Genomic DNA, 27677 nt, shown 5'->3' on the forward strand with positions numbered 1-27677 from the left:
AGGCTGTAGGGCGTGTTAATGAAATGGTACGTCCATACGTTTGAAAAAATTACCCTCCTTCTGACGCAGTCGGGTAAAAATATGAAATAAAGCTAGTTTTTATACTTAAAAGAAGGTAATTGGTAAATCAAAAATTGATGTTTAAAGTGCCCAAAGCCTTTCTAGTGTTTAATAATCATAAACTGACTATTTGTTCTAATACTTCTAATTTAAATAATAATAAGAATAACAAAATGTGTAATTGTGTATGTGTGTATTACTTGTGTGGTCGCGCCGTCCCGTTGGAGCGGTTGGAACTGTCGCTCAGCTCATCTGAACTGCTGCGGATGTCGCCGTCCATCTGAAAATCATTATTTTATTTAAATGCATTTGTGTCGATCAACTATGTATTGCTGTTATCCTATCCTATTATCAGCCAGGGGCAAGACTCGGAACCGGTTTTTTCTTTATACAATAAATACCGGTATTATTACGTTTTTTTTCGTTTTTTGATTTATTATTTAATTTGTAATAGGACAATCTAATAATACGAATTTGTTACATAAATACATGATTCAGTTCGACGTAAAGATCATAAAATAATTAAAAGTATAGGTTTTCCTTTTGGATTTAAATAAAAACCGGTTCCGAACCCTGGCCAGGGAACAATAGTAGCAGTTTGTTATAAGAACTGTTGTACCACGTGATACTAACATGCTTAGTACATGGCCCATGAAAAGGGGCCTATAACTGTCACAAAATAAAATTGAAATACCCAACCACCAGAAACCAATTTACCACCAGCCATTGAAACCAGGATTTGCAGAACGACCCAAGAGAAAGTAACTATGGCAACGGGTGAAAAGTTTGATCCATACATTTAAGTTTCACGTGACTAAATAAATTTCAACAATTAGTATTTGCTGTCATAAAATAACGCTTAGCAAATTCACTCGGCGATGTTCTCTTAGTTGCCCTACAAAAAATATTTTTTTTGTCACAATAGCTTACCTTTCCAGCATATATGGCCTTGTATGCGATCTGCAGTATAAGCCACGTCCACACCACGTGCAGCACCAGCAGTAGGCAGAGCAGCGAGTTGAAGATATAGTAGGCCGGGAACATGGGTAGGAGCATCGGCGCTCGAATAAGCGTGCTGAAATCATACATTATTGTTTATCAGCTTTTATGTCAAATCTTGCAAATTAGATCCATTTCCCGTTATTCGATTGAGCTGAAACGTCACATGATATATCGTCGGGTGACAAGCAAAAGTCACTAAGTACTATCAAAAAATTAAAGTAACAATGCACTTTATTACACTTGTAACACGGTTCATTGACCAATAATTTCAATAGTGTTAGTGACTTTTGCTTGTCACCCGACGATATATTATGTAAGTTGGATGAAAATGCAATATTATGGTACCATCGAGTTGATCTGATAATGGACGCAGGAGGTGGCCATGGGAATTCTGCGATAAAACAACGCAACCTTATTGTGTATTTTGTGTACCTATTGCTTGACATTTGTATAACTATAATCAATTGTTATTTTCCTACCTGCCGATCATAATATAAATTCGTATAGATTAGTTAAAATTATTTATATTGTAATTTCATATTATGAAATAAATAAATCTAATCTATTATTTGACTGTTGAGAAATACGAGTATGCAGTCATCAGTCAAGTATATTTTATTAATGTTAAAGCATGCGTGGCCATGGCCACAGCTCAACAGCGCCTGTTTTACCTCATTTTGCAACCCTTTACCAGCCTGACAGTTATGACAATCGAATGTCAGTCTTACTGATTGAAAATACAACACATGTTTGAAGTGCCGTATGTGGGAAATATATATCCCTTAGCCTGGTAACGGGTTAAATAAATGCAATGCTCATCAGAATTAAGGACCTTAATTCCGATGGTGAATTCCGTTGCGATTCAAACTGTGTAAGGTCAGCTTTGCCCAGATGAATCTACTTATATGTGACGTTATCTATGAAAAGGGACCTTATTGTCGATGGCGCTTACGCCATTATTAACGACGTTCCGATATAAATACAATGCCGCGCAACCCTGTGCGGCGTAAGCACCATCAACAATAAGGTTCCTTTTTATAGATAATTCCCCATATGAAAAATTACGTTGTAAACTTTCGGGCTTAACAGTAATGGTCTAGTTTCCTAGGATAGCGGTGCCGTCATATAGCGGTCGTCTCCATACAAATACTACGACATCCATATTTAGCCGTATTATTTAGTATGGAGACGGCCGCTATATGACGGCACCGATCTTAAGTGGGAAGTGGGGTGCCCACTTACCTCCAGATAATGTAGTAGGGGTAGATGAAGATCCTCGTGGTGATCCAGGTGACGATGAGCCCCAGAAACAGCGTGTCGCACGTCCTCTGATAGTTCGCGTATTTGGTGGCCTTCACCGCCTGAAAATGATGTGGTTAAATTAATGTGGTTCGCTTTCCATACAAAAAAAATGCGTTATATTAAGTAATTACACATTACTACATAAATATGTGCGCATCTATCTACTTTCGAATGTTTATTTGCGCTAAATTAATAGTAAAACTTTGTTTTATACAGAAATCACGCAAAAAACGTTATTTTGGTATTGCATTGATAAAAAATAAAACATTTTTTTTTAACATTCGAAAGTAGATAGATGCGCCCATATTTATGTAGTAATAGTGTGTATGTGTAATTACTTAATACAACGCAATTGTTATTTGTAGGAAACTGAACCACCTTAAAGTAGACATCTTATGATCAGCAGACTTTAAACGTACAGATCCTGTGTAAGTGCCTGTGTCGCCTTATTATACAAAAAGCTACATGCTAGCCAAATGATGGCTGGGGATTTCATGCATACACAAACAAATAACATATTTAAGATACCTAACAAAATAGGGAACGTCACATTTATCTTCATTTCTTGTGATTCTTGTTATCATTATTTTTTTATTTCTTTTTTTTTCATCTTACCATCTCGAGGAGGCTTTTTGAAAATCGCCAGTAGGTAAAAGTAAATTTTATCTCTGTTTCCGCGCTGGTAAAGTTTAAAGTTTTTTGATAATTAAATATTATAGGATATTATTACACAAATTTACTTAACCCACAGTAAGCTCAATTACCCTCAACACAACCAATATATCAGCACAATCGTGCACCAACAGAACTAGCGTCCCTATCCTGTGCAGATTGCGGATCCAGCTGAAGGACAACAGCATGATGGTGGCCAGTTGATGGACAAACATCTGCCAGAAGTCTATAAAATACTTACTTCAACAAATATATCGGCACAATCATGCACCAACAGAACTAGCGTCCCTATCCTGTGCAGATTGCAGATCCAGCTGAATGATAACAGCATGATGGTGGCTAGGTGATGGACGAACATCTGCTGCATCTATAAAATACTTACTTCAACAAATATATCGGCACAATCATGCACCAACAGGACTAGCGTCCCTATCCTGTGCAGATTGCAGATCCAGCTGAATGATAACAGCATGATGGTGGCTAGGTGATGGACGAACATCTGCTGCATCTATAAAATACTTACTTCAACAAATATATCGGCACAATCATGCACCAACAGGACTAGCGTCCCTATCCTGTGCAGATTGCAGATCCAGCTGAATGATAACAGCATGATGGTGGCCAGGTGATGGACGAACATCTGCCAGAAATCCTTCCGTTTCACGTCGTGGAACTGCGATATGGTGAGCGACCAGTAGAAGGCTGAGGAAATCATGTAGTACCACCACACGTCGTTCGTTAGACCCTGGAACGAAAGAGCTTAGTGTTACTGACAGTTTTAGCACTATATTATAGTAAGCTGTATAAGAATAAGAATAATGGTAACATTCCATTTCTAACCGCAGCTGCACTACCGGTACTGAACGCGTCACTGTCATTGTCAATTTCCATAGTAAAATGAACAGTAGTGCAGCTGTCGTTGGAAATTGAATGTCACCTTAATATTTATTTGAAATAAAAAACCTTGTTAACAACTGTCAATATCCTGTGGCCCCACACTAGGCTATGCCTGTGACGTGGCATGTCGGTTTTCGCCAATAATTGACCTCTTTAACCCTATTTTAAGTTTTTATAAGGAAGAGGGAATATATTTCCCACATGATTTTGAACTTTGTTTCAAAGTGATAGGGTTCAATTTTGCATCATTTCTAACACATTTATGACTAATAAAGATTAACCATTCAGTGATAATAAGGCAATATTTATACAAAATAAGGGCCCCTGACTTATTTTAGAGAACCGTTTATTGAGTATTAGTTTAACCTACTAAAGTATAGAATAGAGTGACTGCTATTGGCCTTCCATAGTAATTGGCACCCCATAGTAAGGCAGAAAGAAACAAGGCAATAGAAGTCTTATTGTTAAGAGTGGCCAATTTCTATGGAGGGGCCAATAACTATAGCAGTTACCCTATTATTCAGCTAGTTCAGAGGTCTTCAAACTATAGCAGTTACCCTATTATTCAGCTAGTTCAGAGGTCTTCAAACTATAGCAGTTACCCTATTATTCAGCTAGTTCAGAGGTCTTCAAACTATAGCAGTTACCCTATTATTCAGCTAGTTCAGAGGTCTTCAAACTATAGCAGTTACCCTATTATTCAGCTAGTTCAGAGGTCTTCAAACTATAGCAGTTACCCTATTATTCAGCTAGTTCAGAGGTCTTCAAACTATAGCAGTTACCCTATTATTCAGCTAGTTCAGAGGTCTTCAAACTATAGCAGTTACCCTATTATTCAGCTAGATCAGAGGTCTTCAAACTTTTTGACCCGAGCCAAAGCCAGGCCTCCACACTCCACAGGCCAACATTCTCGGGCCGAATTGTGTGGAATTTGACATGTTTCTCGGGCCAAATCAGCAGACTTCCGGGCCGGATCCGGCCCGCGGACCGTAATTTAGAGGTAGCTGATCTTCTTCTTCTTCTTCCTCGCGTTATCCCGGCATTTCGCCACGGCTCATGAGAGCCTGGGGTCCGCTTGACAACTAATCCCATGATTTGACGTAGGCACTAGTTTTTACGAAAGCGACTGCCGTCTGACCTTCCAACCCAGAGGGTAAACTAGGCCTTATTGGGATTAGTCCGGTTTCCTCACGATGTTTTCCTTCACCGAAAAGCGACTGGTAAATATCAAATGATATTTCGTACATAAGTTCCGAAAAACTCATTGGTACGAGCCGGGGTTTGAACCCGCGACCTCCAGATTGCAAGTCGCACGCTCTCACCGCTAGGCCACCAGCGCTTCTGAGATAGCTGATATAGTTAGAGGTAGCTGATATAGTTAAGAATTATAGTTTTTTAGAAGCGACTATGATGTAATAGTCGTCAGCGCTGATCACACATTATTTCATTATTTCTCCACCCACTTCGCACTTACGTATTTTACCGTATACTTTGAATAATTTGAATCATAGTTCCGCTTAGGGGCTATTCATAAATTACGTCATTTCAAATTGGGGGGGGGGGAGTCTGGACATCGGATGATGGTAGCATGACGTAGGAGGAAACGGGGTCATTCGAAGCATGATTTTTTGATGATTTTAGGGTCAAAAATCGATAACGTAAAAATTTATGGACAGCCCCTTACCCCAAATGCAGGTTAGTTGTGAAATTGCGGAATCAGGGCTGTAACCGCTAAAATCGAAGTTCGCAAATTGCGGGGATTTTTCTCTCTCACTCTAATTACGCTTTCATTGGAGTAAAAGAGAAAGATCCCCGCAATTTGTGAATTTCGGTTTTCGCGGTAGCCGCTCAGACATGAGTCTAGGGCTGCCATCTCTAAATTCGCCGAACCCGGACAAAGACTTAAAAAAAAACCGGACATTTGGTGTAAATCGCATTTTTTCCCCGGACGTGTAATTATACGGTTTTTACCTATATTTATACACAATAATGCCGGTAAATAATTAAATTCGATAAGGTGTTTCCTCAGATAAAAAGTGTTCGGGTTTTCCCTAGATACTTTTTGAAAACCCCCTTGGACGGCCTCCAAACTAGGAAAAATCCGGGGAAACCCGGACGGATGGCAAGCAACATTTGTTTACGAACCGGCATTAGCAAAGGTCAAGAACGGAATGTAAACAAAGTAAACAAACTGACCGCGTGCCGACATGTTGACATTGTTGACGTTGTAAAGTTTGATCCGATTAGCGTAAATCAATAAGGTTTACTCGGGTAATTCCGAATGTCGAAAACTGTCGGATAGTTCCGAAAAGAGACTTTTATTATGATGGAATTAAGGGTGATTTTCATCTGAATTTCGGAATTATCCGACATTCGTTATTACCCGAATACACCTTACTGCTTATTGACACTTGATAACAATAGCTCTACACTAAACTTGTGACTAAAAATAGAGTGAACTGACGTGTAGTTAGACCAAGAAAGGTCTGCAGCGATTTTGATAGCCCACGCTGTGCAAGTGTTATTCATACGTCATAATTTCATAGATGTCTAACGTTTAGAATAACACTTGTACTGCGGCCGTGGCCTATCAAAATCGCTGCAGACTTTTCTTGATCTTACTCTATTTACAACTCGTTCTTTTTATGATAAGAGCTAACTGCTAGACTACTTCGCAGAAGTACGTAAGCATAAGGTTAAAGGGCCTGTCAGTTAGAACAAAATTTTGACAGTTCCGAACAACTGACAGGCCGATACCTTCCGGCGGACTGTTAATCAGTGGGCTCCTTAAGAATCAGGCACTTTATGGATAAAATTCATAAGGGTCTCCCCAAATATATCGACGCGCATTCGGCAAAAGCCGATAGGAAAAAGCTTTATGTCCGCGCAATAAGAGCGAAAAAGTCGTCGTTCGGCTCGGCTCGCATCGGCCGGCGCCGGCCGACGCGTCGTCGGCTTCTTCGCTCTTATTGCGTGGACATAAAGCTTTTTCCTATCGGCTTTTGCCGAATGCGCGTCGATATATTTGGGGAGACCCTAAAACGTTAAAGCAAATAATGTGTAGGTGTCCAATCAAATCTTCATGCTTAAGTGAAACTTCTGCAAAACCCTTTCTACCTACCTAATGCTAAAAATCGAGGTATAATACTTGCCGCGTTATCGCACTATTGTATTACGTTTATTAATTATAATTAGTTTACCGCTATGTATTCTTCATATTTCTTACAAAAGCAAAATGATGTTTACATAGAATTGGGTGCAGTGCAGCTACAATTGTCTAAATCTAATGTCGGAAAAACTTAAGTATGATGTTGCCTTAGTTACTAGCTACATATATTTATAACGGAATATTAGACATAATAAATTGAATCTTCAATTTATATAAGACCCATGCTGCGTCCATATGTTCGGCTTATCTATTAATGGCTTCAATACGAGTAACAACTCAAACTAGTCTATTACGTGTTATCTGTTGTTGTCTTAGTATTCTGTTTACATGATGAATCAGGAGTGGTCATACAACCGGTGTTCCCTGGCAGTGAGTCATGTGTAGATTAGATGCCAATCGATTTTGCGACTATGCGTCTTTATAGTTAATTTTTTTCTAGCATTAGAAAGAACTTGCAAGAAGGTAAGCGATATTGACATGTCTTTTAATTGAAATACGCTTTTTAAAAATCAGTCACTATTACTTATGAAAGCAGAAGAATATAAATGATCGTATTAGATTCATAATTGTTACATGTTTGCCGTAACTTATTTTTAAAATGTGTTTTCCAATAAAAAGACACATCAAGATTGTTTACCTTATTTATAATGCTAAAAAAAAATAATTTGGCCAAGTCCGAGATAGCTCGAGGCATTTAGTGTTCCGTACGGCTACCATCAGTTTGGCATTGACATAAACGATATCGTGAACGTAATTTACTTCCTATAGGTATATCTCTTTCGCACTAATATGTCAGTACGAGCGAGATGCATAGAAAGTAAATTACGTTCACGCCCACGGTAGCGTTTATGTCAATGCCAAACTGATGGTAGCCGTACCGCTCGCATCGTTACATTTTACAGGGGTTGTTTGCCTGTTTTTAGGATACCGTATTCAACTACAAACACAGAACAATAGTACAAAGTGTCTAAGTGCGAAGGCCGAAGGCCGAGCTTTAGCAAAATGTCATCGCTTTAGCACAGAGCAATAGTACAAGTGTCTAAATATGAAGGCCAAAGGCCGACCTCCGCGTAGCCCGAAGGCCCGAAGCGTCCAGGATGTCAGTGCTTTAACACAGAACAATAGTACAAGTGTCTAAATGCGGAAGCCGAAGGCCGAGCTCCGCGTAGGGCCGAAGGCCCGAAGCGTCCAGGATGTTAGTACTTAAACACAGAACAATAGTATAAGTATCTAAATGCGAAGGCCGAAGGCCGAGCTCCGCGTAGGGCCGAAGGCCCGAAGCGTCCAGGCTGTCAGTTCTGTGTTTAACCACTGACATCTTGCAGGCTTCGGGCCTTCGGCCCTACGCGGAGCTCGGCCTCCGGCCTTCGCATTTAGACACTTGTATTAATTACCTGTGTTTAGAACTGACCTCCTGGATGCTTCGGGCTTTCGGCCCAATGCGACTTCAGCCTTTGGATCTTGCGACTTAGACACTTGTACTTAAAAATACTTGGAAAAGTTACGGGAGGCGCGCGTCTGTCGGACGCTTCGGATCTTCGAATCGCTCCTTCGGCCTTTGCATTTAGTTAGATTCTTGTACTATTGCTTTGTGTTTGAATACCGAAGTCGAGCATCTCGCGAATGCTTGATGTATTATAATAATTTAGAGTAAGGCCAAGCGCGCACCACGATTTTTTGTCCTGCTATAATTTTGTCGCAGAAATGCAACGTATGTGTTTATATGTTAGTGCGCGCATATGCGACAAAAAATCGCAGCGATTTTAAAATTGTGATTTATCACATTTTTCCGCGATTGTCGCGACGCGATTGTCGCAAAGTGATTGCAGCATGCGGAGTTGTATGGCCCCGCGCGCACTATGATAATAAAATCGCACCCCGGCCGGACCTCAGTCGGCATTTCGCTCTCCAAACCCCAACATCTCGGCACCTGCATCTCCAATGGAGTCTCAAAATAAGACGCTAGATGTTGACCATTTAATTATGGAAATAGACGGGGATCACCATTGTGTTATAAATGCTCAAAGTCATACAGCAATCGCATATTAAAGACACGTTTCATGACAAGCGACTGGTACGAAATCCATGTTGAGAATGAACAAATCGTCGACTTTTTCATCGCAGTGCGCGCAGTGAATTTTCTGCGATATACTTAAACTAATAACGCATAGACAGATAGTCCCCATACGGCTAACCTGCCAAAAGTGAAGCCGAAACACGATCGATGTGTGCGTGGAACGCTCGTGTTTTACGCTCAGCAAACACACACATATATACAAAATATGTTGCCAGTATTCATTTACTTCTCTCAAAGTAGAGGAATTTTAACAACATCCACACTTGGTTATTAATAATTTGGAAGTGTGTAGATTCGATTTTGTAGCAAAAGCTTTTTGTTTATTTCGGGATTTGTTGCATTTTGTGAAATAAGGATTAAATAAATAGCTGATACGTTTTTACTATTTTTATTTATTTAACAAATGTGCATAAAATAATAAGAATAAATTTAAATAGGACAGAGCATATTCGACTGTGTTTAGTCCATTTCCAATGTTTCCATATTGCGTCATTCCGATCAGTCAGAAAATTGAAACGAACATGACACAAAATAAAAATAAGAAAAAAGTAAATACTTACCTAAATAATTAACTTAATTATAATTTTCTATAATTATACAATGAAATTTAATTGAGCGTATTTATTTTAGAATGTAGACGCCATGTCCCATTTGGAGGAAAAAATATTCACTACACTGACAACATTTAGAAGAAATGGCGGCTGACGAAAATTTGGATTTTTGTATTTACGATTATGTAAAAATATCACATTAATCTCGATACTTACGCGTGAAATGCAATATCAGGCGGTTTGTTTTTATTATATGATGTGTTGTGACACCCATTCACTGTACAAACAACCATCTTTCCTGTAGTTTTTGAATTTTAAACGGGAGGTGTACACATACCGATTTGACTTTGAGTACTGCGAGGGCCGTTCGAATACGATGATACGAGTGTGACGTGACACGTGACGTCGCACTTGAAATGGCTTCACTGGGGGTGTACGAACTAGGAATCTACGCCTTATAAATCTATGGCGATATATTACAGCGCGATTCTAAAATCGTGTCGCAAAAATTAATATCGTGGTGCGCGCTTGGCCTATAATACCTTAAATGTATACTCCTTCAATTTGAATTTAGAACTCATTATTATTTTTTATTTGATTTAGTTTCTAGTTCTATGCCATATATATATAGACTTTAATATTATTTAGAACTGCTAAAAAACAAGATCGGCTTACTTTAAATATTTCGTCAATTTTACCTTTGTTTCTAAAAATTGTGATATTTAACTGTCATATACTATTAATGCCTTCCAAAATTATTTTCTCGTAACAGGACTGAGGGGCTACCGCGAAAACCGAAATTCGCAATTTGCGGGGATCTTTCTCTTTTACTCCAATGAAGGCGTAATTAGAGCGACAGAGAAAAATGCTCGCAATTTGCGAACTTCTATTTTCGCGCTTATAGCCCTGAATCTTGTTGCTCACCGATCCGTTCAAAAATATACATAAGTTCTGAATATAATTAATAGTTATTATAATTATACAATTAATACAGAAATGTAATGGTACTTAATGAAAAGGAATATTGTGTATATTGTTTCGACGAATCAGATACTCTCAATAAAATCTATACATGAGGCCAAAGCTGTTCATAAACATTAAATGACTTTATTATCTCTATACGCCTTACTAACTCTATGTGTCCTATTGTGGAAAAAAAAACACAACGACAGTCAAGAACGGAATTCTTAATTTGAATTTTTCAGATTTTTGAGTTGCCTAGTCCATTGGTTGGAAAGCCCGTTCGAAATTGAAACTTATTTGCAATACAATAAGGTCGTATTTTGTAGATCTCTCTCATACTTATAGTAGGCTATTGAGATAAAATTAAATATCCCACAAAAATAAGCAAGCAGAATTAAACTTTGTGTCAAAGAAATAAGTCATAAATTTCAATGCCAAAGTTTTAACTAAGGATGTTTCTCGCCTAATATGAATTGACCAGTGTAAGCATCAGTTAGCTAGCCCTAAGCAACCAAAGGTCAAGCTGCAGTTGAAAAACTAATAAAGATAAAGTTAAGCTGATAATTTTCCCGCCGTCTCCATGCTTCTTTAAGTTGGGTATTGACTGGTCAGCTGCCTGTTAGCTATAGTTTTCGCGAAAATCGCCAGGACAAAGGTGAAAATTTTTGTATGAAAACTTGCAACTTTAAATGCATTTTTTGACGAAACTATTGCAGTCTAAAATGAAGTCAAAATCAGTCCATCGACTAAATTTTTTGCAAGCGGTCTAATGGTACCCCACACGATTCTTACAAATGAAAAAAGTTTCAGCCTACCCCTCTCAACCCCCTAAATTTCCCCCTTTAATAAGAAATAAGCAGTTTTGACTTATTTACAATATGAGTGGTGGTAATTGCTATAACTGTTCCAAATTTTAGGTATCTATGTCAAACGGTCTCTGAGAAAAACGTATTTAACTGATTTGCAAGACCGAAGTGATCCCATAAGTGTTCCGTAAACAAAGTTTTGTACGGAACACTAAAAACGAAGTATAGTGCATGGTACAGGTGTGCAGTCTCTAAAAGGGTTTTATAATGAGTCATTTCATAAAATTTGGAAGTTTTTGAAGTTTTACTTTTTGATTTATGTGTCTGAATCAGAAGGGCCGTTTACTGAAGATTTTACCCTCAATGCAAAAAGAGGGTATATGTGATCTATGAAAAGGGACCTTATTGTCGATGGCGCTTACGCCATTATTAACGATGCCCCGATATAAATACAATGCCGCGCGACGCTGTGCGGCGTAAGCGCCATCGACAATAAGGTCATTTTCATAGATAATGCTTCCGTACCCCAAACGGAAAAAACGGAGCCCTTATAGCCTTATATTTTTCACTCGTGCGTCTGTCTGTTAGTCCGACCACGCTATTATGGCTCCTCTACACGATGGGCCAACGCCGGCCACTCCAAGGGACGCATTTATGCGTTAGAGGGAGCAAGTGATATTGCTATCTCATTCTACCGCATGGCAGCGTCCCTTGGAATGGCCGGCGTTGGCCCATCGTGTAGAGGAACCATTAGATAACGGTACAGATGTAGATAATTATGTTCCATCGTCTTTTCACGGAAACGTACAAACGTGCCTTGCTATTTCAGTCAGTCTATACACGGAAAAAAATAAGCTCTAGCAAAGTACCAATTTGGCTTCGTTAAAATTTATTCAGTCGGATACAACAAAGACTTATTTAGAATGCGGAATAAAGCTTTGTAATTGACAAACAAGCAATTATTGCTAAACGCTCTTGGTTGTTTTAACCAAGTACTAATCTGTTTTCAAATAATGCCTTAGTCAATATAAACGCGTGTTATTTACTCTTAATAAATTGATTTGCGTAATTTTACCAACTTACGTTAACCTAGTTGACTTCTTTGATTTTAACAACGAACTTTGCAGGCTCCCTCCGAGCCAAGTCACTCGGTTGTAAACAGCAAAAACTTATTTATTTCTAGCCATTTCATTTTCTCAGCGAGCACTGAGAAAATGAAATGGCCAGAGGCGTAGGGTTGCCAGATGGTCGGGATTTGCCGGGATTCTCCCGATTTTTAGCATGTGTTCCCGATTCCCGACAAAGTGTAAACTGTCCCGAAAAACAGCTTCACGTTATAATACAATAATTTCAAGCTCCGAACTGTCGTCGAACGAGCGAGCTGACATAGTGCCAATAATGTAAAATATCGTTGTTTCTAATACAATTACTATAATTTGAATGTAAAAATACATTCCCGACTTAAGGCCCAAAATCCCGAAAAATTGATATTGTTTCCCGATAATAGCGCCTTTCGATCTGGCAACCCTACTCGCTCGGTAGGTACAATAAGTACTGAGGTTGACTGAAGTACTTAACATGACAAATACGAACGATTCCGAGAAAATACGATGGAAAATAATTATGCACTATGTAGTCATGATTATGACGAATAGCAGGCGTGGCTCACTCCGCGATTTCGTCGCTTTGCTACAGGTAGCTAAAAGTACATCCGTTCGACCCCAATTTTGGGGTGTGCCAATAAGCCGCGCGTGGCGCTGTCACCACCTAGCGGCCATATCTGTGCTGATCGTGACAGACGCGTTTTGTTAGAGAGTGAGTCTTCTGTACCTAGTACTATTATTTATTCTGTGCGAATAGTGTGATACGCTACTTTTCAGGCTGACTGTGCTATCGTAACACTATAAGCCCCTTATTCATAAAACTTTACTGTTACTATAATGTTTTATCCCTTTCTTACAAACACATAAGTCAAAATGACAGATAAAAAAAAAAATATTTCAGACTTTAGGTCCATTGAGATAAAGACAAACGATTATTAGCTAATTGAGGCTTGTATCGCGTTTATGAATAGGGGGAAGCGGGGTAGATAGGCACAAGGGGCAGTTTTGAACACCCACACTAATTCCTTAACTAAAAACTTATGTTCACCTTTTGCAACACTAAAACGTGGCTTTGTATGTGTGAGTGAGGTACGAGCTTCGGCACATCTCTCCTGACAGCCGTTGCCGCTTGGTGCCTGAAAACGTGTTTCCGCGGTCGCATAGTAAATAAATTAGGTGTTTTTTTATCGAGTTGTGGTGCGAAATTTTAGACTTTACCGGATGAACATCATAATGAGCACTTAGTACGTTTATTCAGTAATAGTGTTAGCTTATTATTTTAAAGTAATACTTAATAGTATATTTTTAATAAATTATTTTTAATTTTTTTGACCATTGGGGTACTTTGGTACAATAAAGATTGGGGCAGTTTTGAACATATCAAAGTGCCCCTCTAGTGTATCTAAGTGCCCCTGCCAGTTTTTGTTGTGATTTTTTTTACTGTGTAGTAGTTTTTTTACGTACAAAGAGAAAGAAAATTAACAAAGAAAAGTTAAAACAACCAAAGTAGCTTTTTGTCAAAATCTGACACTGAATTCATTAAAAGTTGTTTTTTGTAGTGTTAATGCAGCTGCTGCTTAATAACTGTAGTATGTTATAATAGCACCGCACTTAATAGACGTTTTATAATGTTGAAAAAGTTTACTACTGGTCAGCTAACCGAGTTGGTCTGTAAAGTGTGCTCTGGGGGGCAGTTTGAAACACTTACCGGGCACTTTGATTCACGTGCCAAAGTACCCCAAAATGATGTATCAAAGTGTCCCATGTAATGTATCAAAGTGCCCTGCAGGTGGGGCACAATTGAACAAATCCCATTTTTTGTTAAAATCCATATATCTCTTTTACTGGCCATAAATTTAACAAAAAATGATACACTTTTTATACCTTAGTAAATTTGTCATCTAGTAAGTACAAAAAAAATGTATTTTTAGTTCATTTTGGGGCCTAAAATCGATTTCAAAAAAAGGTGTACCAAGCTGCCCCGCTTCCCCCTAAGGGGGTAAGACTATTGCAATGACATAAAGGTCTCAAACCAGTTAAGAGCCAACAGTAGTGGTCATTTCTCCATACAAACGTACTCGACTGTTTCCTCCCTGGGTTTTGATGCTAGAGCGATGATTTTTTTCAACACAGATTAATATTGTCAATATCTGTGTCAACCATAGCTTTTTTTGATATTTTTGTTTTTTAAGGCGCTAGAGCTCTTCAAAAATGGCCAAAATGGCCTCATTGACTATGCCGCAATGAGAGGCGTAATAGTATTCAAAACTGATATCAATTATTAGCCAAAAAAGCAAAACGGTCCGACACAGATAATTTCACAATCATTTAGATTTCCAAATTTGGTTACGATTGGTTAAGTTTTGGAGGAGGAAACAGAGGAGTACGAAACCTCGATTTTTGAGATTTTTACGCAGGATTTTTAGCCTTGTCCTTATCGCACTAGTTTTAGGAGCCGCTTCCGTTAGCGAGACGGGTATATTTACCTAAAATATTTAAAACTCAGCTCTGACAGCAAAGTATGTTGCCGTCAGAGGGTCTACCGCGAACCACCTTCAACGTGTTGCCTCTCTGTCGCACTTGTAAATTCGTACGTAAGTATGACAGGGACGCAACACATCGAAAGTGGTTCGCGGTAGGCTCTCAGTTGTCAACTCTAACGAGCACTTTATTACGTCAGTGTAAATAATGACCTTTTAGACATGTGACAGGTCATTAACCCGATGACAGTTAACCTGAATACGTATGCAAATGTGACTATTAGTGGTTATCGTGTTCAAATAAGCCGCTTTAGGGTTCCGCAGCAGAAGGGTGATAATAATGAAACCCTTTTATTAAAGTTTACACACACTATAGTTCGTTTTTTTAGCATTAGAAATAAGGTAAACAATCTTGATGTGTCTTTTAATTGAATAACACATTTTATAAATTATAAGTTACGGCGAATATGTAACAATTATGAATCTAATACGATCATTTATATTCTTCTGATTTTATAAGTAATAGTTACTGATTTTTAAAAAGCATTTTTCAATTAAAAGACATGTCAAGATCGCTTACCTTCTTTCAAGTTCTTTCTAATGCTAAAAAACACGAACTATAGTGCTGCAGGAACCATTGAACTATTATTACTACGTATAGAACCGGCACACAGAAAGAACCAGTATTTTGTGCCATGAGTTGATGTTATTTTAACAACAAACCATAGAAGCGGAGCGTGGCGGAGCGCGGAATTGTATTTAAGAGATAAGAGATCTTTATTTGCATACCATAGTACAGATGTTATACTTATACATGGACCCTGGAAAGGTTTATTTCGGAGCATCGTTAATCATGGCGTAAGCGCCATCGACAATAAGGTCCCTTTTCATAGATAAAGTCACATATACATTTACAGAACCCTCGAAACGCGAATCCGACTCGCGCTTGCCCATTTCCGATACAACAAGTTTTTATTTACCCAAGCGATGAGTAGGTCACTTTGCTAACTAGAATCGATGGAACTAGGCTTTTGTGCATTATTTAGTCTAGTTTAACGTCAATAGCATTCTAGTCTAAACTGGGGGCCTACCGCGAACCACCTTCGACGTGTTGCCTCTCTGTTCCACTTGTAAATTCGTACGTAAGTGTGACAGGGAGGCAACACGTCGAACGTGCTTCGCGGTAGGCCTTCTGAACATAACAAACGATATAATATGTATTCTCATTTCTTTTATTGATTTTATTTCTTCTCCTTTTGTAAGAATTTGATATGTTTTCTGAAAGAGCTACGTATTTGTATAAAGTTATGTACTCACCGAGTATAATTGCATGAATTCTATAGTAATTTAAATTGTATTTTTCTTAATTACTCGTAATGCATGTTAATTATAAGATGTAATAATGTTTTGAAAAGATGTGTCCCGCCGAGTTTGTTGCCGGTCCCATATTGGGATACCCTCCTCCAATTGAGGGGGGATTTAAATCTTCTCGGGGCAGAGGTGTACGGTTGGAGCCGGTAAAGGTTTATTTGACGTTCATAAGCGCATTGTAATATGCCTACTTGAATAAACTATTTTTTATCTTTATCTTTATCTGATATGGATTTAACCCATTACATGGCACACTTAGCGCCACTTGCACCATCTACCACCCCACTAACGGGGTTAACCGGTTCATCCGTTAACCCAGTGTCAAATGGTACATGACAACTCCAGTTTTAACCGGTTAGCCCCGGGTTAGTACAATGATGCAAGTGGCGGTTATTTAGGCAGAAATAACCACCCTAAAACATCATCTTTTTGTGGTTTTTTTTCTTGTTCAGAATTTTAAAGACTAACCCTTTACCAGGCTGACATTTCAAAAATGACAAACGAATGTCAGACCTCATCATCATCATATCAGCCAGAGGACGTCCACTGCTGGACATAGGCCTACCCCAAAGAGTGCCACAATGACCGGTCTTGCGCCACCCGCATCCAGCGGACTCCCGCGACCTTCACCAGGTCTTCAGTCCACCTTGTGTATGTCAGACCTACTCATCGAAAATAGTAAGACATGTTTGAAGTGCCGTATGTGGGAAATATATATCTTAGCCTGGTAAAGGGTTAAAGAGGCGATGAGGCTTAAAACGTGTATTTTATTATATTAGACATACTAAACATTATAACATGTTTTTTTAATAGCGGATAAAATTGTTCGGAAAGAGAAAAGTCGTGGAATGCATCGTCGGGTGACAAGCAAAAGTCACTAACTAACACCATTGAAATTATTGGACAATAAACCGTGCTACAAGTGTAATAAAGTGCATTGTTACTTTAATTTTTTGATAGTATACTTAGTGACTTTTGCTTGTCACCCTACGGTATTGGGACCCATACATTCCATGACTCTTCTCTTTCCGCACAGACTCCGTTGGGTAATATTCAAGTCTGCGTGCGTAAATATACCCCATATATATGGAGACGGCATAACTCCCACTGTCAGTGATACTTTTCAGATAATTGTCAGTCATCGGACCGTTTTATTGAAGTCGAAAATGTACTAAGAACTTCGTCTTAATATAGGTAAAGTACCGTCCTGTTGGTCGTCCTAAATACCGCTGGGCAGATAGAGTGGAGGCAGATCTCCGTGAGCTCGGCTTCGGCGAAAGCTGGCGGGATACCGCTCTGGACCGATCAAAGTGGCGTGCTCTTGTGTTGGAGGCCAAGACTCATTTTGGGTCACCGCGCCAACCAAGTAAGTAAGTATAGGTAAAGCAACTTATAAAATCTACTCGACGAATTTGAGGATGTTTACAATATAAATTGTATTTTTTTATACGATATCGGTGGCAAACAATTGTTTATTTTTTTGTCGAAGATTTCACTACGAAATCTACCTAAACAAAACGTATTTTTTAGAACATTGCCACACTATCGTAAAACTAGCGCAAGGCCGCCGTAAAAAGGTAAAAACACAGTAAAAAAATTCGCTCCAACTACTTTTTTTATTCCATTTCTGATAAAAATGTTTGTTTTTTGTAAATGTTGCGTGTATTTTGAGATGGACTCACTGTTTTGATAACGATCATTGTTTAGAAGAGTACAAAGTACAATAAAGTATTGTGTAACGATAAGAAGTATCGTAAACTTTGTCTACCATCACAATTATAGCCTAGTAAGGCCCAGCCATACAAATGAATAATCCAAAAATTGCCACTGTATTTTGAACCTATACTGTAAGAAATAGAATTGATTTTGCTTTGTTTAAAAATTGAACGAAAAACAAATGCAACTCAGTTCCAATTGGATATGATTTAAATTTCATCGAACTGAATAAGTTCCATAGGTAGGACCTTGGGCCTTACGAGGATAGTATGGTCCGAAAAAAAGTGATGCCGTAAGGTTTCCCACACTCTCTGGCTGTTGCTCGACGCAACTTTGGCGCCACTGCGCAGGGATGCCATTTTCCGTAGCGCTTAGACGCCAACGCTCAAAAGACGCTAGTGTGGGCCACACACGGGACCACACACAGGGGGTTAGTTTATTTTTGTAAATGCGGCATCGGCACCATGCGTACAGTCAGCTGCAGAAGTTGCTAAGCGGGCGAGGTGTTCAAAATTACCTTGACACGCTCTTATTCTCTTAACAATAAAGTCGCGTCAAGATCATTTTGAACACCTGGCGCGCTTAGCAACTTCTGCTGCTGACTGTACTGGCGGAACAACCTTGCACTGTCAAACATAGCTTTTGTTGAAAATTTTGTACATAGTAACGACTACTATTGATTGATTACCTATCTATTCTGTTTATATAATTGAAAGCAAAATATTTACCTAAGATTGAGCCGACGCCCCCTTTTAAAAGGAGGGCGGAGACATGTATTGACGTCACTTTTTATTAATTAAGATAATTGTTTGTGCTAAAAGCCCTTCCCAGGGGACAAATGCTCTGTTTTAGAATTACAATGGAACGGAAAGGCGAAGTCTTAGTTAAAAAACAACAAAAAAAAATCTCGAAATAATATAAATATTTAAGTATGCCGAAGTATACAGGGTGAAATTTAATTCACTGACCAAATTGAAACAACCGAAAGAACTCGAAAAAATATTAAACACGTGTTTTTTCTTTTAATACCGCTCAGTACATTTTTTTCAAAATAACTCATCATCATGTTGTCCTAAAAACATCGTACGTTATGGTGAACCGACAACTACCCACTACACCCGCTTCTCTCTTATCAGTTAAGGTCATTGACACCCCGCCCCTCCCGCTGTTTGCAATCGCGTCACCAATTATGAACCCTATTGCAGCGAGATTACCTACATAAGTTGCTAATTTTTCCTTTCATACTTTAACGGGCTTAGAGCCGTCAAAATGCAAAGGCAACCCATTTTTAATCTAAAATGTTATTTCTGACTAATGATTATTAACAAAACGTCCGTGGCTTAAAAACAATGAGTAAAAACTAGGTCAGGAATCTTTGCATTCAGGCGTATTTAAAAAATTGAATCAACTTACGTACATTTGATTAAAAATCGACGCAATTAACGAAAGTCCCACGAGATGGTACTCTTGGATTCAATCCTTGTCTGCGAAGGCGTGGAACGGATTCCATTTCGTATAATCTTTGTGCACCACGTAAACACTCACCACTTAATAAATAACACCGTACCACTTCGTAATATTCCCGGTTCGAAAACATTTTTTTAACCTTAGTACGCGCGCGATTATTATTTTAAGGTTGGCGAGTGACGAGTGACTAATCATTTATGCTTACCGTTATGTTTACCGCTAGCGCGGAATGGTTTAGTTTAGACTACCCTCGAAATTGATAAACCTGCCTACCATCGCCAACACTAACTGGGTGGACCCTATTGCAACGATTATAAGGTTTAGTGAAGGTCAGATAAGGGTTTTGCTGATGTTGTTGTTAAAACCTACTATTAGGTTTGTTTACATTTGTGGTAATAGGGTGACCACGACTCGTGGAAAATATTTAAAAATTGAAAAATGAAAATTAAGAAAAAAAATGTACTCTTTTTTTTCGCTAAATAGATTCCTTAAGTGTAACCTAGTGCCGGGAATGAATATGGCCAGTGATTTAAATTTCACCCTGTATAGTCCGTCCGATCAAAGTGGCGTGCTCTTGTGTTGGAGGCCAAGACTCATTTTGGGTCATCGCGCCAACCAAGTAAGTAAGTATAGTCCGTCCATTTTTCTAAGCATTGTAGGTATGCCAAAATTGGTCTTAGAAATCGGTCAGGCTTTAACTAACCCATTCTAATCTACTAATATGTTTTCTATCGCAAATATTACTCAAACTACTAAACCAACTGTTTTTTTACTACCATATTCTACAGGTTGGTATAAATGGAACAGCCATTTTAGTCTCTGGGATATAAAACTAACTAATGTTAGTTTTAGCCTAGCCAATGATGACAATCGTACATCGACAAAACGCCAAAATAATAGACAAAATGTTTCAGAAGCTACGAAAAGGCAAGTAACTATGTCCATATATTATTTGAGTTTGACGTTTTCTTTCAACCATTAACAACTTGGCCAGGCCTTCTTATATTGCCAATAATAACAACCTTTATGGCCTTATTATCTCAGAACCTTCAAAGAATAATTTTAACGACACATTACATTATCCATAAATTTAAGTTGCACTGTAACTAACAAAGGCTTGTCTTTTTCTTTGCAATACAATTGGAAAGAGATTCGAAACTCGTTTATGAATAGGCATAACATTCGACAATAGGACCAAAGTTCATTTCGCCGAATACTTTCAGTTTTGCCATCGATGACTCAGTTTATCGAACCGATTTATTGTGAACCTTATCAGGACGTGATAAGGTTCTCCTTTAGGCAATTTTGTTTTGTTTTACAACTTTACACAATAGTCAATAGCGTAACGTAAACTTAATAACGTAAATAGGTAATAGTAAACTTAGTTAATGATGATGAAACAGAATCTTACCTGGTGAGGATATCCTATATAAGCATGGTTTATATCCCACAGCCATTTCTTGTTCCACAGTATGACTATCCCGAAGATAAAGTTGCAGACATAGAAGGAGCACTTCCACGCGTTCTCGCAGAACTTGACTAGCGTGGAGGGCTTGTCCTGGGACCGACGGAGGCGCCACCAGCGCTCGACCTGCCGCTCCGACATATCGGTCTGCTTCGCTAGGGCTGCCAGCTGTTGACAAATTAATAAGAAATAAATTTAAATAAATATATATTATAAGGGCGATCGGCCTACCACAGTATGCTCAGTAAGCTAAGCGCCACTTGCACCATCCGACTAACCCGGGGTTAACCGGTTAAACCGTTAACCCGTTGTCAAATTTTACTGGTAACCATGGTTACTCCAGGCTTAACCAGTTAACCCCGCGGCGTTAGTGGGATGGCGTAAGTGGCCCCAAGGCGTGTATTGTGGGTCTAAGGTAGGACCATAGTTTTTTTATATTATGGGAGAACACTTTTAATACAAATTATAAATTATCAGTTTTGTCTATGGTATTCACACTTATAAAAGTATTAAATTAGGCAAGATTAAGAACCGGGACTTCTTAAGCGTAGGTACCTCAGACGATATAAATAATAGATAGATATAGAAAATACTTCAATACATAGAAAAAAATAACAAAACATCCATAAGAACTAACAAATAACTTGCTCGAGATAAACTAATAAATAAACCGGGATCCGATTCCAGGGCCTCCAGCTTCGTATAAGGCAGTGAATGATAATTATTGACGTTTTGAATACATTTTAGGTACTAAAAATACATCAAACAACAGATTTAAAGAAAGTAGGTTTGAACATGCCGAGAACTAGAAAACTAAGTTTTTTTTTTATAGGGATATTCTTACACAAATTAACTTAGACCCACGGTAAGCTCAAAAAGGCTTGTGTTGTAGGTACTCAGACATCGATAAATATAATATACAAATACATAGAATACAACCATAACTCAGGAACAAATATCTGTGCTCATTACACAAATAAATGCCCTTACCGGGATTCGAACCCAGGACCATCGGCTCCGCAGGCAGGGTCACTACCCACTAGGCCAGACTGGTCGTCATCTACATACTTATAACATATATTAGGTACCTAACTAGGCCAGACCGGTCGTCAAAGTAAGTAAAGTATTGGTAATTAGAATGAAACCTTAGCCACTAGGCGACGTTCGTGTCTCATTATCATTATCAGTATGACTAATTCTTGTTTTCCCACGATCTATCATAATAATTTATCTATTAGTAAATAGGTATACTGGTAACGCGAACTAGACATTCTTCCTTATTATCATCTGAATATTATCGCACGTATACCTTTATCAAACATTCTTCGACCCACTTCCAAATCAGTATCAAATAACGAAATGCAAATAGGAAAATGTAAGATCTATGTCAAAACTCGTGCGAATAACGGGAAGTATAGGTACGTGAAATATGTGAGTTTAAACATTATTAAATCTAGTTTTCACGTCCTAATTTAGTTAACAGACTTTTAAACTTATAAAAGCATCGTGAAATAAATGAATGGGCGTCCTACGACAATGTACGCCCGCGACCCGCCCTTGACACACAGGTCATTCACAAGATATTGTAACAGAAGGTCGCATCTCTCACAAACTCAGATTAGTTTTACGATTTATTTGGTTAGAGATATAATGAACGTTTAGCTACACTCATATCATAAACCTATGCGTTCAAAATTCGCAAATATCGGGCAGTAGACGCATAAATGCTCTTGTCCGCTCATCTTCGTCTCAGTAGAAAAGAAAGGCAGCCTAAAGAGGCAGAGCTAAGTTTGTTTCAGATTTAAAATAAAAAAATAAAGGGTGTATATCTGTCGCACCAACATGTGTGACACCGTACAAACAGCAACACATTACATACATCGGTGGGCCTTATTACAAAAGGCATAAGGTCCACCGATGTACAGTTAACAGTGTGGCACAACGAGAAACTAATGAATGGGCAACCTACGTCCGCTTTAAAACAATATGCCTGCGACTAGCCCTTGACACGCTGTTCGCCATTCGAAAGATATTATTGTAAATGTCTGTCTACTTAATACATAAAGGTATAATAGGTATATACTAAGTTACTAGGAATTGTGCTAGCTTACTTGTAGCACAGAATAAATAATAGTACTAGATACAGAAGACTCACTCTCTAACAAAACGCGTCTGTCACGATCAGCACAGATATGGCCGCTAGGTGGCGACAGCGCCACGCGCGGCTTATGGCAAACCCCAAAATTGGGGTCGAACGGATGTGCTTTTAGCTACCTGTAGCAAAGCGACGAAATCGCGGAGTGAGCCACGCCTGTGCTTGTAGGTACTGTAACGTGAGCAGACGAGAAGCTTAGGTTGTTTTTAGGGTTCCGTACCCAAAGGGTAAAAATGGGACTATACTCGTATTACTAAGATTCCACTGTCCGTCTCCCTGTCACCAGGCTGTATCTCATGAACCGTGATAGCTAGACAGTTGAAATTTTCACAGATGATGTATTTCTGTTGCCGCTATAACAACAAATACTAAAAAGTACGGAACCCTCGGTGGGTGAGTCCGACTCGCACTTGTCCGGCTTTTTTATATGCAACTCTGTCGGAAAAACTTTGGCAAGGAGCTCATTTAACACTTTTCACATCTCCAGAAGGGGCAGTCACCGACGCCCTTGTAAGAAAATACTTACGTGAACTGTACAAACATCAACACTCTTAACTGTCCATAGATGGACCTTATGCCTTTTGTAATAGGGTTTACGAACGGTCAGTTGACCGTAGTTATGCAGAAAACGACCAAGTAATTTTTTTTATCAATGCAGAAAGCGACCAAAGCTAGGGTGTAAGTCACTTTGACAAAAATAAAAAGTTGGTCGCTTTCTACAGAACTATGATGGTCAGTTAACAGTGTGGACGATGGTACACTGAAACATCATAGAACTTATTGCAACTTCACAAAACATTTTATCGTGGGTGCCATGATTTAAGTCGTACCAGTGTACGGCTGCTATCGAATAATCTCGGCCCACATCCACCCACAGTGCCGTAAATACGTAAATTGCTCTTCGCTTTCACAACAATTGCTCGTTTTTGCTTTGGCTACATCTAGGTCCTAGATTCTAGGACGTCAAGTCACTAATATCGCCTATTTTATATCTTTAAACGAGCAATTTCGCGGATCTCGGAATTAACGGCTCTAATGATTTCGATTAAATTTGCTATATGGGGGTTTAAGGGAGCGAAAAATCGATCTAGCTAGGTCTCATCTCTAGGAAAACGCGCATTTTTGAGTTTTTATATGTTTTCTCAGCAATGCTCGGTGTTATAGTCTATATTCTATAGTCTAGTTATAGTCTAGGTATATCCATACCAAATTTCATCAAAATCGGTTTAAAGGTCAGTTTAAGGGCCACCCCACATCTGCCGTCTTTCGAGCGTCGGCGTCTACAATTCTATGGCCGCTGCTCGACGCAACTGCGCAGCGACGTCATTTTCCATAGCGCTGAGTGGCGCTGACCAGACGCCGACGCTCGAGGGACGCTAGATGTGGGGTGGCCCTAAACTTGAAAAGATACGAGTAACAGACAGACACTTTCGCATTTACGATATTAGTAAAAATAACACTTCAGTTATAACTTATAACATAATATGTTATTGGTCGCCGCGATGCAGGTGTGCCTAGTGCGGTTACCAATGTTTATCAACTTTGATTGTAATAACTTTTTGCTAATAAATATTTCTCTTCATTTTTCAACAAGTTAGTATGCCACCAGTTTCATTGTATTCGAGTAAGTGGCCATACCTACTTTAAAATCTGTAGAACAATAGCTTACATTTACTTGACTTGGTCGTATAGTGGCTTAGAAAATAACATAATAGCACTGTACTTTAGTAGCGATAGCGGTAAAAACTGCAGTCAACTCCAGTATTACCTACCTGTGTTTTTTTACCAAAATGTACAAAAAAAAACTCTATAATTATAATAGGGATGTAACGATACATGATTTTGCCGATACGATACCGATACCGATTTTTGAAGTAAATAATCGGCGATACCGATACAGATACCGATATCAATGGCACAGTAGTTAGCTAATAGATATAACAAGTAAGGAATTATATACTTATTATGCATAAAACATACATATGTATTAATAGACACTCAATTTTGTGAAGTGTGAAAAACTGTAAAACCAAAATCAAAGAAAACATTTATTTAGGTAACCACCAAGCAATCAATGCAAAAGTAAATCCAAATCAGTAATTATAGTTCACTTTAGGTAGTTTTTACCCGATTACGGCAACGCAAAAGGAGGGTTATTTGTTATGGAAACAAAGTGTATTCAAATTATTAGCAGCGTCATTCGTTTCGCGCGCTTTTCAAACTGTAATATCGGCTGAATTTAAATCGGCGATGCCGATATATCGGTCTGCCGATTATATCGGCCGATATATCGTATCGGTATCGGTATCGTTACATCCCTAAATTATAACCTACGAAACCCGAAAAACAAGCCTTCTCAATAATAAAAGCCAATTAACCAGATGTCTTAACATCAAAATAATTATAAGAATACTTTAACATCAAAATGAATTATGAAAAAATGTTGCACTGATTATAATCCATAATATATACAATATAATGACATTGCTTTTTTATCTAACACGATTTAAGAAAATGCACCTTAACACAACGCATTATGAGTCACTTTCGTTCATATGGGAATTGTAAATAAATAAACAAAAGAATGCAGTGGTTATGTCATGTATAACTTGATTTTAAAACAAATACGACGCAATTTGAATCGATTGCATATCGCGTTAAGGTTGCTTTTGCAGTTTCATAGTTTAACCTAGGTCAGAAGACAACATAAAGCTTGATTCACATTTGTCTGTCGTGTTGTGTTGTGATGCTCTCTGTCGTGACGGCATACTGTTCACATCTATATGACGCATTATGATGCATTTTAATCAGATCCGTCTTGGCTCTTGGAGAGTTCACACTCCTCGTCCATACTTGATGCGGCTCTGACGCGTCACAACACAACACTGGCGCGTGCACACTGGTCTGATGCGCTGTGTCGTGTCGCTGCACCGCCCCCCGCACTGCGATGCGACACAACACAAGCCGTCACAACACACGGCATCAGAGAAAAGTGAACGCAACCATATTAAATGTATGAAACCGATACCGTTCTGATGTATCACAACACAACAGACAAATGTGAACCCGGCTTAACAGCAGTATCATGGCGCATAAAAACACATTTTAACCTTTGTCATTATGTTTTAAGGTCGATTTTACTGTTGTGAGTAATGACAGAATGTCATTAGGTTATCGATCATGTGAGGTTGATAGTAGATTGATTTATTAATGGTAGGTTACCTGTACTATTTGATTGCTTTTAGCACCTGTACCGAGTGGATGCTCTAGGTACAGTCGGGGTCAGAGATATCTTTACATTTCTGCCTTATCTTTCAACTCAACTGTACTCATCCCGTACCCAAAACTTATTTAACCCGTTGAGAGATCAGTATCACACACATATTCATTCATAGTAGTAGTAAAAAAAATATTGTACAAAAAGAAACATAAAAAATGAAAAAACACATCATTTGTACAAAGGCAAACTTATCCCGGAGATATGAGTTATGTTGTGTTTATTGCTTGCATTTATACATACATATATAACTATATGTATATTATATATCGTCTAGTAAAGTCAGTAAGTACCAGCAACTATGGAAAACAATTGCGTTTCACTCAGTGGCAAAATTTGTTTAACCCGCATGCCTTGATATATCGTGGTTCAATCTTGGAATTTTTCGCTTGCTTGGGTATCAATATTAGCAAGAGAGGTTAAACAACAACTTTACCCCCTTATAAAACAAATAACCATTTTATGTGTGTATGCTTTTTTTTTGCTTTATGTACTATATTGTGGCTGCCTGAAATACATGGTAAATTAATCTATAATAGGTATTAGAAATATTACCTTTTTCGAAGCAGGGTTGGCCCTATAGGCGGCTTCCAATTTCGGGTTGGGTGCGGCCTTCTTATTTCTACCATCCTTAATGCCTAGTGACTTGCCAAACGGAGCAAACACATATCTGAAACAAGATTGAATTATTATATTTTTTATTGAACTGTATTTGAAATTTTTTTTGGTGTCTGTGTATCAAAACTACCCAATTTATGTGTTTTTAATTCTTTTAGTTAGTGCCACAGCCCAGCATTTAACCTGTCATCTACCAAGTTGTAAAAAAAATCACCTCCATATTTGTTACGAACACGGACGGAGATCTCACCCGTGTTAACCTCAGTCAAAAAGCAGTTTTATTAAAATCAAACTAAAGCAGCTTTTCACCTGCCAATTTTCTTGAGTGCAAAAATAAATAGATTGTAACAAATCTGGGGGTAATGAAGGGGGAGTTAAGGGCAACAAAGAATTGGCAGGAGATAACCATTATAGGTAGACAACAGGTTAATAATACTTATTTATTTTTATTTATTTAAGCCTTTATTTTTCCTTAAATAGTATTTCATTATGATGTTGTTGTTTATTTTACTATATTAAGGACCCC

At 38.5% G+C, this 27677-nt stretch overlaps 1 protein-coding gene across 1 annotated transcript in view; it reads right to left on the reverse strand.

The window, feature by feature from the left end:
- LOC134674494 (ceramide synthase 6-like) overlaps nt 1–27677 on the reverse strand; it is a 34451-nt gene that overhangs the window by 5255 nt on the left and 1519 nt on the right. Inside the window, exons 2-7 of the mRNA XM_063532594.1 lie at nt 27089–27203; nt 21048–21269; nt 3560–3781; nt 2305–2423; nt 991–1135; nt 261–340 (exon numbers count right to left, since the gene is read on the reverse strand). Coding sequence (XP_063388664.1) covers nt 261–340; nt 991–1135; nt 2305–2423; nt 3560–3781; nt 21048–21269; nt 27089–27203 — 903 coding nt within the window. The remainder of the gene's footprint in view (nt 1–260; nt 341–990; nt 1136–2304; nt 2424–3559; nt 3782–21047; nt 21270–27088; nt 27204–27677) is intronic.

This window comes from Cydia fagiglandana, chromosome 20 (assembly GCF_963556715.1).
Source record: "Cydia fagiglandana chromosome 20, ilCydFagi1.1, whole genome shotgun sequence".
Lineage (NCBI taxonomy): Eukaryota > Metazoa > Arthropoda > Insecta > Lepidoptera > Tortricidae > Cydia > Cydia fagiglandana.